Genomic DNA, 13,428 nt, shown 5'->3' with positions numbered 1-13,428 from the left:
GGGCTTTTCTGAGATAACTGACTCTCTTCTGTGATCACAGGTCCCTGTGTTTATTTCATTTTTGCCTTTTTTATTGATTTTAAAAAATCAGTCTTTTCTTGTTATGACTTTTTTTTTAATAATGCCAGATCATTTTCTAGAGCAGTTGGATTAATTCATAGCTTCACTTAAAATATCTACTGTGTATTTTTCTTCCTATTATTGATCATTTCTGTCTTTTATTATATTTGCCCATTTGATGCATATAAAGAAAACTTCAAAATTGATTTAATTTGTGTTTTTCTTATTCTTAGTTGTTTGGACATGTTTCATGTGGTTGTTGGTCCTGTGCATTTTTTTCTCCTGAAATTACTCATTGTGACTGTGAACAGATCAATTTGGCTTATTCATTCATAAAATGAGAGGGTTGGACTTAATGGATTCTGAGGTTTCCTCTAGTGCTAAGTCTATATCTTGTGAAATACTGTTAATATCCTTTGACCAAATCTATCAGTTATTGAGTCTTATATAGTCTTTTATTTTTGTGTCTCTTAAACCTATATTTATGATCCATTACCTCAAAGTCTTTTCTTTAAGATTGATTTAGGATTGTAATTTGTCTATTTGGTCATAGCTCATTTGCTCTTCACTTAAGAACCAAAGACTACAGTGTGAGGTAGAACAAATTTCTGTTTACTATTTACAAAGAGATAAAACTAGGGAAAGAAGCAATGAGAGAGAGAAGTCTCAGAGTTGGATTCATAGAGACATCTTTTGCCACTTGACTTATTAATAAGGTGACATTTGTGACAGAAACTCCTGATATTCTGCCTTTTGCTGAGCCAGTAAGTATTCAAGTGAGCTTTCACAATCTCAAATGCAAACAATTAATTTATGATGGCAATTAGTAGTGCCTCAACATAAACATAATGACATAGTTTAATTTTTCCTCTGATTTTTATCCTTGTTGAGTCACCCTAAGAGTGACTCAAATGTACATTTTAAATGAATTTGGTCTTTTGCTGGATCCATGATGTCATTGGTGCAGATACTCCTTACACTCATATAGAATGCATTCCTTCCTATCTTCTCATCTTCTGCAATTGTTTTCCATATTTTTTCCTAAAAATTCTTCACAATAATTTTGATACAGTGGAATTCTATTTCTATTTTTCTTTTCACTTTCTTAGGTGTAGTTTGGGTCAATGAATCACTCAGATTATTTAGCTATTATTTTTTATTTTGCTTCATGACTTGGCTGCTACCTTTTCTGGTTAGGCATGTTCTTGATACATTTTTCTTGTTCTTGATACATTTGTTTTTGATGATTTTTCATGTACAATTCATTGCTCGTAATGGGGCTTCTTAAGCCCAGTGTGTCTTTCCCATTGCTTTTTAGATTGTTTGTCATTGTGATTTTTCTCAGATCATGGTGTTCTCTGATACAAAGCCATATGGTATCATTGAGAGTATACTGATTTGAAAAAAGCAGGCCTTTGTGGTTGTGCACAATTTGGAGTAATTGAAGCACAATATAGTTTTCCAAGTGCAACGCAACCTATTTCATACTTATGGACAAATTTAATGGGCTGCCTGTCATAGTCTGGACAATATGCATTTTTTATCTATTTTGTTTTTCTAATTTGGATATTTGGACCAATCTGGTTTGCTATATTGGTCATTTCACTAAGAAAGTTTTCTAATGTTCTGGAGTTCAATGTAATTATTATAATGTCATTTATGGTAGAGAAAATTTGGAGAACTATTGTGACATAGGCAAATACCTGACATGAACATGCATCTTTCTGTTTCTTAATGTCAATAACAAGCAAATCATTGAAGTTATTTTTATAATTGAATGTCATAAAAGAATTTGACATGTATTTTATGATTATATATACATGAGGAGACATTAAGGCTGTATATTGTTCTACTATGAGAAATATATTAAAAACCCAACTAGCAACAAACAGTGGTTTTGATTTTATTTACACATACCATACATATAGTTAATGAAATATTTTAAAGCACTGTATACAAAATGGAAAAATCTATTCTTATTATTAGGGATATTAGAATTCTGATTCCTCCAATATTAATTTTTTATATATGTACTTGTATTCTACTATTTCATATCATAATTTTCATTTTTTCATCTTTCTTTGCTCAGAAGACTTTATTATATTCATATTATCTTGAGCCTCAGATCCAAGAGAAAGCACTCAGTTTCATGCCTACTTTCTCTAATCTGCTCACTGTGTATCATGTTCCTTTCTTCCTTCCTAGTTATAGGTTTCTATTACTTGTCTCTTTAGTGTTGAATTAATATGCGATTAGGCATGTATGGGCTGGAAGTCCAGTTGGTAGCTTCCTTTCTCTCACAAATACTTCAATTTCTTAGTGACTGATTGCTGTATTCTAGAATTAGATGATTGTATTGGCCTGGAGTAATAACAACTTGCATCTATGCAAATGCTTTAAAGTTCATAAATCCTTTCTCTCTTACTATCTCTGTGAAGTAGTCAGTATAAATATTATTTCTCCCGACTTATTCTTGTAGTTGAAGAAACTGAGGCTTAAATAAGTTAGAAAACTTGACTAAAGTTAATTAAGGTGAGAGATAAGATTTGAACCCAGATCTTTACTGACTCTAAGTCTAATATATTGACTACTATATTGCAGTGGAAGGGACCTTAAAACCATTTAGTTTTATAGATAAGAAAACCGACACAGTAATCCATATAGAACAGATGACGAAAGAGACATCTTATCCCATACCTACGACAGTGCATTATTTAATTTCTTACGATTCTTATTTTTATTTTGTTTTCTTTTAGCCAGTTTTATTGGTAATATTTGTGTGAAGGATTGATGGTGCTAGCTACTTCTGTATTTTTTTGTAGGGAGTAACCGACTCTGAAGTTGATGAAATCCTTGGAAGAAGGACCCCCTATTTGAGGAGCTCTCAACTACATGAATCTTTGGGGAGCAAATATTTCTAAGTAATTGCCACTTGTATGAGTAAGTAGCTTAAGCAATTATTTATATATTTCAATTTGTTGATGTAATGTTGGTTGCCTTTTATCAAAGAAAAATTTATACATTTATAAAACCTATTTGTAGGGAGAAACTAGAGGGGAAATAGGATGATGACCTTTTTTCCTGTGGTATGATTCTTATAATTCACAGCCCAACAAGCTTTCTTCTTTGTCTTTCAACATTGACATTTTAAAAGTATTTATTCTTTCAACTTTGGGTCAATGCCTTTTTGATCTCTACTTTGCTATTTAATTGAAACCAGGGATTTAAGTTAATGAAATATCATTGCAAAGAAATTCAGTTCAATTTCATTTGGTTCAATGAGAGAACAAATATTTATTAAGCACCTATAATGCACAAAATAATATGTTGCATTTTTTTTGGGGGGGGGGAGATACAAGAGTGACTAAGGGACAGTCTCTATCCCCAAGAAGCTTTCTGTCTAGTAAGAGAATTGAGATAAATATATACATTATAATAATAAAGGCTACAATATGATTAAAGTCTCAGTGGATATTAAACAGTGGCCTGAGACATTCAAGGAATAAGGGATTTCTTTTACTTGGTAGTAAGACAAAGGAATAAGGAAAGGCACTGTAGTAGATGTGAAGCTGGATTATGACCCTGTGCTTTTTCAAATTTATCAAAAACTTAAATGAGGACAGAAATAGCATTCATATTTGTAGATAACCCAAATTGGGAGAGATAGCTAACATATTGGAAGGTCAGGGTCCAAAAGAAAATGCTCAAATTGTGGAACAAATCTAACTTACTGAACCTTAATTGGAATAAATATAAAGCAGTCTACTTTGATTTAAGGAATCAACTGCAAATGTATAGGATGGGGAAATGAAGCTAAACAATAGTTTGTGAGATTTTAGTGGATTACTAGATTCATTTAAGTCAATAATATGGTTTGGCTGTCCCAAACTTGTAACACCCTGGTACAGTCTTAGGCTGCATTAGAGTGAAATGGCCAGAATAAATCACATGCTAGTCTTGCTTTACACAAAGCTGATGCTTTGGGTAGTACATTTTAAGATGAACAAAAGTTCATCAAGAGAAATGCACCCAGATCATGAAAAGACTAGAGACCATACCGCATGAAAAATATGCTACAAAAGAATCTATTGAACTAACTGGAGATTTTTACAAGGAAAAGAAAAGACTTCTCAGGAACTCCATAGCTAGCTGCCTTCAAGTATTTGAAGGGATGTTATATGCAAGAAGGATTTGGCATGTTTTTGATCCCAGAGGGCAGAAATAGGAACAATGGATAGAAATTACAGAGAGGTAGAATTAGACTTTTTGTAAGTAAAACTTTCTAACAATTAAAATTGTCTAAAAATAAAATTGTTTGCCGGGGCTCTTAATACAGTGCCTGGCACTTAGCAACCTCTTAACAAATGCTTATCGACTGGCTTTCCACACCTCGAAGATTTAAATTTGTGCACAAAAGTTGAATTTTAAAAGTATAGATGGATTAGAAAGCAGTTATTTTGAAAAATATTTTTGAGAGGGTTGTGGATTGCAAGTTCATTATGAGTCTGAAATATGATGTGACAGACAAAAAATCTAATGAACTTGAACTGCATTAATAGAGGCATAGCTCTTAGAAACAGGGAATTGAGAGTTCCATTGCACTCTGTCATTGTCAAATTTTGTATTAAGTAGTGCATTCAGTTCTAGATGACTCAGCTTAAGAAAGATGTTGATAAACTCGAGAACATGAAGAGCAACCAAGATGGTGAAAAGCCTTCTATTAAAATCATATAATAATCAGTTGAAGGAATTGGGCAAGATTATCTTGAATAAAAGAAGCAGGGAGCCAGGGAAATTGTCAAGTGTTTGAAGGACTGTCATCTGATGGAGGGATTAGACATACTCCACCCAGGAACAATGGGTGGAAGCTTCAAAAAGGCAAATGTAGATAGGAAGCTTAGGAAAAACTTCCTATTAGAGTTGTCTAAAAATTGAATATGTTGCCATAGGGGTGGTGGGTTCACCTGCCCAAGATGTTAAAATGAGATTTCCTTTGGTGATCTGAGATGCCTTTAAATTATCAATTTTTGTGATTCTGTTAATTATGAATTCACAATAGTGATAAAAATGCAGCCCAATTTCAGCAATTATATTGGTACCCTCCATGTTGAACCAGCTAGCTACTACTTATTAGCTGCCACAGCAGCTGGCCTTGGTGCTGGCCTTGGTGCTATTTGCTTCTTAATCATTGCTAATGATACTTCAAATTCTATAAGGCCAAAGTTACTGTTCCATTGGTTGTTCTATTCTTGTAGTCTTTTAAACAAGATGAGAGTCCCATTTCCATCTTTGTTTTATGTTTGAGCCAGCAATTCTCAACTAACTGATTCCTCATGTATTATCATTGGCTTGATTTCTCTTCTTCATCTTCCACTATCCAGATAAAATCTATAATTACCAGGCAGCAGACCAACCACAAAGCTCAGGGGTTCTTTTTATGAATTAGAGTATCAGGCTTGTTTCATTTAGCATGTTCAAGCAGCTTACCTATCCTAACAGCTTTCCCATTATTATCTTAGATCTCTATAAAGAGCAATTTTAATCTTTTATAGTATGAATTTTGGTCTCCTAGCAATGCATCTTCTATTTATAATATAGTCAATATAGAACAATGTCCTCCATAGTATTTTCCTTTAATATATTATTTCTCTAGAACCAACTAAAGGTCCATGTGGGTTTGCTTACTTATGGCAATAGTGGCCTTATCATCATTGCATTTTATTTGGGTTCTTATAATGGATCTGGCTCTCTTTTAAACAGCACAGTTCATTTTCTCAGTTTCAAATTGCCAATGAGAAATTCATCACATTAGAAATTTTATTCATATGCTTTCTGTGGGCATTGGGAATTCAGAAATACAATACACAGTACTCATTCTAGGAGTTTATGATCAAGTAGGTAAATTCATAGTTAACTTTAACTGTAAGTTACAATTTGATAGGTCCATAGAAGGGGACCAGAGTAATATCAGAGATAGCAAGGGACAGGTTCTTATGGCATGGAGAGATTATTCCATGCATAAGGGCAGGAAGTCCAAAGGCACAAAAGTAGGAAATGCAGGACAAAATTAGAACTTGGGCAAGTAATCTAATTTTTTTTTTGGGAGTACAAGATGCAAGAGGAATAATATTGGAAAAGAAGGCTGTAGTCATGCTTTTAAAGGTCTTCAGGACCTGCGTAAGGAGTTTATAGTGTATTTTTTTTTTTTTTTTTTTTTTTTTTTTTTGGTGAACAATGAATAGCTCCTGAAGGTTTTGAGCAGAGGATAGATGTCATCAGATAGGAATTTTAGGAATATTAATTTGACAATGATACAAAGGTTGTATTGGAGAAGGAAGATGGAGACAAGAAAAGAAGACCACCAATTAGAAAAATACACTAATACTCCCAAGAAAGAGGTAAGAAAGTACTAGAACCAGATGCCTTTTTGTAGAAGGTGGTACAGAGGATAGAGAGCTTGGCTTAGAGATTAACTCTAGCTTCAGAAGCCTGGATGAATCACTTAATTTCTGTCTGCCTCAATTTCTTAAACCGAAAAATAGGGTCCTGAAGGGCAGGGATTGTTTTACAGATTACATGGACTATGTCAAAGCAATTTCAAGCTAAAATTATCCTTGACCCAGCTAATTCTGTAATTTTTTTTCAGTTTTCCCTTCACTATCCTTATCTTCCACCTCTTATGTTTGGCTCAGATAACTACCTGAAACATTTGACAGAGAAGTAGGGCAAGCAAGACCACTAAAAAATATCACAATTTGTAACTCAGAAAGGTGAGGGTCACAGTAAATCACTCTCCTTAACAACTTAGAAAGTCATGCACACAAAAATTGCTGAATCTAGAATTCAAAGATCACTCCTATCCCAGCTCTAACATTTATTCTCAGTGTGACCTTGTCATATCCATCAACATCTCTAGTCTTCATTTTTCTCATCTGTAAAATGATGAGATGACCCCTACGGTCAAGTAAAGTCAACAAATATTAATAATCACCCTCTATACTAGGGATACAAAAAAAGCAAAAGCAATCTCTGCCCTCATTCACAAGCTCACATTCCAATAAGGGAGACAACATGCAAATGACTAAGTACAATCAAGAAATGTATAAGATAAATTGGAGATCATCTTGGAGGAAAAGCATTAGCATTAAGGGGAATCTAGAATGCATTCCTTTAAAAGGTAGGGTTTCAGGTGAGACTTGAAGGAATTCAGGGAAGCCAGGAGATAGAAATGAGTGACAGCATTCCAGGTATGGAGAACAGCCAGTGTCAATCTATGACCTATAAAGGCCACAATAAATCATTGCAGATTAGGGCTGAGAAAGATGAGGACTGGAGACTGAATATAAATCAACACATGCTTTATTCACTTCCCCCCCCCTTTTTCTTCTGTTTTTTTTCTCTCACAATTTTCTCACAATTTTTCTCTTTTGTCCCAATTTTTCTCTCTCAACATAATTTATAAAGAAATGTGTATAAAAATATATGTACATGTATAACCAGAAAAATTAAAACAATATACGTAGAAAGATGAGGACCACTAGCAGCCATCATACATCATACCTTTGAAAACATTATGCCAGATTGTTAGAATCATAGAACATTCTAACTAGAGCGATCTTAAAATAATCTAATCAATCCCTTTTTTCACAAATGAAGAAATAGAAGCCCAAGAATAATAATTAAATTAAATTAATACAATAATAATATAATAATAAAAATTAATAAAAATATTATAAAATAATAATTAATTAAAATAATTAAATGAAGAATAAATAAAATAAATAGCTAGTAAGATAATCTGTTAATCAAAGCATAAAATCTGGTGGTGTTCCGTTAATGGTTATCTGTTGGGAATGTGAAATAGATAATGTATTACCTTATTACCTTATTCTGATCTGACCCTGAATATCTAGCCCTAATGTCATTCATGCTTCAAGGCACAGATAATTTCCTCAGTTGCCAAAGATGGCACATGGCATCCATCAGTTTGGTATATAGAGACAGTAAGATAGTTCTGCAGTTTTCCTGATTAGAATGTTCCACTTGAAAGATTAAAGGACAAATGCTGGGTTACTAAATCTTTGGTTTCAAAAATAACTATCCAGGGATTTATTGGGTAGTTTTATAGAACATAGCTTATAATTACCAAGTTAAGTAACTGGGACTTGCCAAATTACACCATAGCCTGCTGTTACAATTCATAAAGTTGGCACATAATGCTCTGTGCTTGGTGTATATGATGGGGGGAAGATGGTTGGAGAGGAAGAGTTTGCCACATGGCACTTTGTTGTACTTTTAGAGAAAGTTAGGTAAAATAAGATTACATTAAAATCCCATCTCTAAAATAATTGGTTTTCCAATAATTAATAAACAGTCCCATAAACATATCAAGAGCTTAATAAATATTTGGTGAATCAAATTAAGTTGGAGTCTTCAGCCAATTTGAGGAGCTATTGGTAGGGAGGTAGAAGTGAGCATTCCATGAGAAGGTGAGATGAGAATGTATAGATCCATTGCTTGCTTTGCTTCTAAAAAATACAAGGCATGGGAAAGGACTACATAGAACTACATGCAAGTATTCTTTTTCTTATTGCTGACACATGGCTGTTATGTATATACAGACAGGAAAGTCTTTGCTTAGACACAGCATTTCTCAGGCAAATTGTTTTAGATTGAGGGAGATAATCTGGGAAAAGGGGACCAGAAGGTAACTCTTACATATAACATAATTAATTCAGTTTAATTAAATTCCACATTTTTCTCCTAAGAAAATATCTTTTCTCCTCAAGTCCCATTGTAACATGGAAGTGAACTTGGGTTCTTAAAGGATATGCTCACAGAGTGCTAAATCTCTTAGATCCTATCTAGCTAGAAAGGCTTGAGTTAGGATTTATCAGTGGTGGGGCTGTCCATGGCCTGAGGGGCCTAGTGATTGTGTGCTTATCAACTAAGGATTAATCTAGCTAAGTGAACCAGAGGACTTTGGGGAAGGTTTTTTTTAAAGGGGGGAAACATGACTATACCTTCAACATGGGTAGGTAGCATGTTTGACATTTGTAGAGGGAATGATCCCACCTATGACCTTGTGGATCTCTGAAGCATTGAAGTAAGAAAGTAAATATGCTGTGCTCTGAGTGATTTTTATGTTGTTGTTGTTTTTTTTTTTTTTTTTCTCTCACAGGACTCTGTGTATTATGGTGTTCCTAATTGCACAGTGCAAAATGAATAAGAGCAATAGGGGGATTTGAAGAACTCATTTAAAGTAACAGTACATGCAGTCATTTAGAGCTGAACAGCCTTTTATGTTATCTCTAACATCTTGTTCTATCTGTTTTCCTTTGAATGATATCCTGTACTGTGTATTTTTACCAGGTAAGAGTTATTAATTAAAATGGAGTTTGGGGCTTACATTTTCAGTGTCAATTTAGAATTTTTTTTTGTGAGGAGAAGTGAAATAAGTGATAGGGCAGACCTTGACATTGATAAAAAGCAACTTTTCTGTAACTTTGTCAGAATAGTTAAGATTTCTGTACAGATGTACCTCTCTTTAGGTAACAGATGTGTATCTTTCAAATGTCAATCAAATTTTTACAAGTTGAATTATATTTTAAACATAAAAGAACTGTTTGTTCCTCCAGAGCAATTATCATGTAGTGAATTCTATCTTTAATGCTGAGGCAGTATGTGTAGTGGAGTGGAAAGAACATTACGTTAGAAATCAGAACACTTATTTTCTAAGGCCTTTCCCTGACACCATCTCCCTGGGGGACTGAGCAAATCCTTTTATTTCTACCCCAGTTTACTTCTCTGTCAAATGTGGGGCTCAAATTACTTGATCTCCAAATTCCCTTCTATCTTGAAATCTAGACTAGATTAAAATCTCAACTCCAGTACTTACTAACTCCATGACTATGAATGAATTGTTTTCACTTAAGCCTCAGTTTCTTGGTCTGTAAAATGAACATAAGGTTATTGCCAAACTCCCTAGCTAAGAGTATACTGGGGAAGGATTTTTCTTAAGGGAGGGAGAACACATATAGGATATGCATGTAGTACTTTGGATGAACCAAATGCCTTCTCAGAGTATAGATACTATTATCCCCATTATACAGAGGGGGAAGCTAAGGCTGGTGAAATCATTTATCCGTGGTTATATAGCTAGTATCAGAGTAAGAGGGAAGCAGTATCTCTTGATTCTAAATCTTAAGCTCTTTCTGCTATGCTGCATTGCCTCTGTACCGCCTACCTTACAGGGTTCTTGTGAGTAAGGCACTTTGTGAACTTTAAAACACTATATAAATATGAATGAACAACAATAGTAGAAATTTGGACTTCCATTTATCTGATATGCTTGAAGTGAGGTACACCTGTATGTACAATCATTGAAATCATGAGTTCATGGTATTCATAGAGCCTAGTTCTTCCTTTGAAGTCAGAGATCTCTCTTGACATGTTTATAAAATGAGAAAAAAATAATTACCTACCCTATACTGTAGTCTAAGTTGAGACAGAAGGTTGGATTATTCTTACACATCAGAAGCTCAGGCTTTTCTCCATATGATCAACTGCAAATCAGTGGACTTCTTCAGATAATCACTCAGAGCAGGGTTTTCAGGGAGTGCCATTCAGGAGATATGATACATAAGAGTTTATCTGTATGACATCACCACTTGTAGAGTGAAACCATCTTCTTCACCTCCTATTATAATATGGAGATCCCTCCTATAATTTTTATTGATTGAGAAAAAAAAAAAATCCCCTTTCCTACCCTAAGTGGATCTAATCCTTCTGAGGAAAATTAAAAAGATATTCCTCTTCCAAGTTCTATTTTCAGACCCATTCATCTTCTCCCTGAAATTTAGTATCATAATTAGCTTATATTTATTTAGGTAACTAAGATTTTAAGATTTGCAACATACTTTACATTCACAATCCTATTTGATCCTTATAGTCACACTATGAATTATGGAGTTGAGGGGAACAGTTGGTATTATAATACCTTGTTTTGTAGATGAGAACTGAATTTCAGAGAAATTAAGTTCATAGAATCAATGACAAGATTATAGATCCAAAGCTGAAAAGTACTCTAGAGACCCTCTAGCCTAGTCCCATATTTACAAATGAAGAAATTGAGTGAAATTTGCCCAAGATCATCCCAATAGCACTCATAACTTCCCTGAATCCAAAAATATATATTTTCCACAAGATCATGTTCTTTACCATTCCTAGATTAAATCACTGGAATAAAGTTTATTTTTGTCTTCTTTAAAAATCTTCTATTTCCTTTGTGTTTCAATTTATTATTTTGTAATCATCCTCTAAATATTCTTCAAAAGGGAATATAATGTATGAACCAATTAAGAGCTACAGAATAATCCTAACAAAGGCCCAAATTGTCTAGCATTGGGACTTTTTTTTTATTAATTGTAGATAATCAGGTGAAAGTAATGGGCATGTCATCTCACCTGTAAGCATATTTACACCAAGTAATTGTAATATTTAATTTTCTTCATTGTTTAATTTTAATGCCTAAGTTCCATGTAGGAACATTTATTGTCCATATTGTTAACAATTGCCATTATTTTTTTAAAGCACTAAATAAGAGAATTTTTGTAACTTGCACATTTACCTAATTCTTTTAAATGGTTTCTTAAAACAATTCATATCCAGTTTTTTTGATCATGTTTTCTTTTTGGGGAGCAGTATTTGTTTTAGTTGTTTCTTTTTGTGCATGTAATAACTGAACTATTTTATGAAGTGGTGGGATTTAGGTTGTTTTGTGAAAGGTGGTGATTAATAAATGGAAAGAAAAAAAAGCTCATCTTCTTGCTTCATTTTATTTATTCTTTCCTTAATTTTCATCATTGCCATTTACTTAGCACAATTGCTATCACATTGTAAGTGGTTAATAATTGCTTATTGCATGCCTACTTGTCAGATGGTTATATTTCTAAGTAAATGTATACATAAGTATGTTTATGCTTAATGTCCATGCTATCTATTAGAAGCATAACTATTTTGGGGTCTTATTAAAGATAGAAGTTTTTCACTAGTATAACTGGGTCCTTTTTTCTTTCTGAAATTTTATTTCTTTTCAGCAGAATAAGGAGCCATCAATTTAGTCTTAAATGGAATGAATTCTACCTGTGATAGATTGTGACCTCCATGAGGGCAGATACATGTCTAAACTATCTTTTTTTGTTGTTTGTTTCTCCCCTGGCTTTATATATGGTGCTTTGAAATAGGATTTAACAAATAATTGATGAAAAAATAAATAAGTGAATTATATATTCAAAATGATACTTTTTAACCCTACTTAATATCCATCATTTATATATTGCTGTGAAGCCTACACATTGCCATATAAATGTCAGGTTCTATTTTTTAAGAGGCATTTTTTGAAGTGGAGATGAAAATGGAACACATTTCAGGCATGGTGGCTGGGTCAGCCTTCAGAAATTTACAAAGGTGAGACATGAAATGGTAAGCATGGGGCAGCTAGGTAACAACAGTGAATGGTTAGTATTTTGGATTGGAGTCAGCAGCACCTGACTTTAATTCCTACCACAGAAACTTATTTCCTACATGAATGCCATCCTGCTAAAGTAAGTGTGGCATTTATCTAGACCTATTCAATCAAATAAATGGTTATGGGTTTCTGGTTCATTTTAGATTTCCAATTATATATTTATATTCCTAAACATCCATACACATATACCTCACTATTAAGAGAATTCCCCCCTTATTTCCTTCCCCCATCTCTTTGTCTCTCTTTCTCTGTCTCTTCCCTCCCTCCCTCCCCTCCTTCCTTCCTCCCTCCCTCCCTCCTTCCTTCTTTCCTTCTCTCCTTCCTTCCCTCCTTCCCTCTCTCTTTCCTTCTCTCCCTCCTTCTCTCCTTCCCTCCCTCCCTCCTCTCTCTCATGTATATTATTTAATATAATAGATTGCATCTTGCACCTAGGTGGTATAGTGGAAACATTAATGAACTTAGGAAGACTTGAATCCAAATGTGGCCTCAGGCACTTAATAGCTGTATGACCCAGAACAAACCACTTCATCTCTGTTTGCTTTAATTTCTTCACTGTAAAATTAATAAATTCAATTTTGTACATGACAAGGTTGCTATGAGGATAAAATGAGATGAAATTTGTAAAATTTTTAGCATAATGCTTGGCACATTATAAATGTTATTTCCTTCCTAATTATTGAACCATTCAATGAAATCACTGGAAATATTTTCTAGCACAGTAAACTTCTAGAATTAGCATTGATAGTAATAATCATGGTATTTTTTTGTTTTAGGCCAGAGTTAATTTTTTTAAACTGACATATATATTGCCATCATCATATCTGAATATTCCTCTCTAC

The 13,428-nt window shown here is 33.7% G+C and overlaps 1 protein-coding gene across 2 annotated transcripts in view; it reads left to right on the top strand.

Annotated features, from left to right (window-relative positions):
• Window positions 1-9,470, top strand: part of SPATA6L (spermatogenesis associated 6 like) — a 73,878-nt gene extending 64,408 nt beyond the window's left edge. For both annotated transcript variants that reach the window (XM_074282841.1, XM_074282840.1), the window contains exons 12-13: window positions 2,883-3,000; window positions 9,242-9,470. In XM_074282841.1, the coding sequence (XP_074138942.1) occupies window positions 2,883-2,981 (99 nt within the window). In that variant the 3' untranslated portion in view covers window positions 2,982-3,000; window positions 9,242-9,470. The remainder of the gene's footprint in view (window positions 1-2,882; window positions 3,001-9,241) is intronic.
• Window positions 9,471-13,428: the final 3,958 nt, after the last annotated feature.

Source organism: Sminthopsis crassicaudata, chromosome 1, assembly GCF_048593235.1.
Source record: "Sminthopsis crassicaudata isolate SCR6 chromosome 1, ASM4859323v1, whole genome shotgun sequence".
NCBI classification, from domain to species: Eukaryota; Metazoa; Chordata; class Mammalia; order Dasyuromorphia; family Dasyuridae; genus Sminthopsis; species Sminthopsis crassicaudata.
This window is presented reverse-complemented; position numbering and strand designations above follow the sequence as displayed.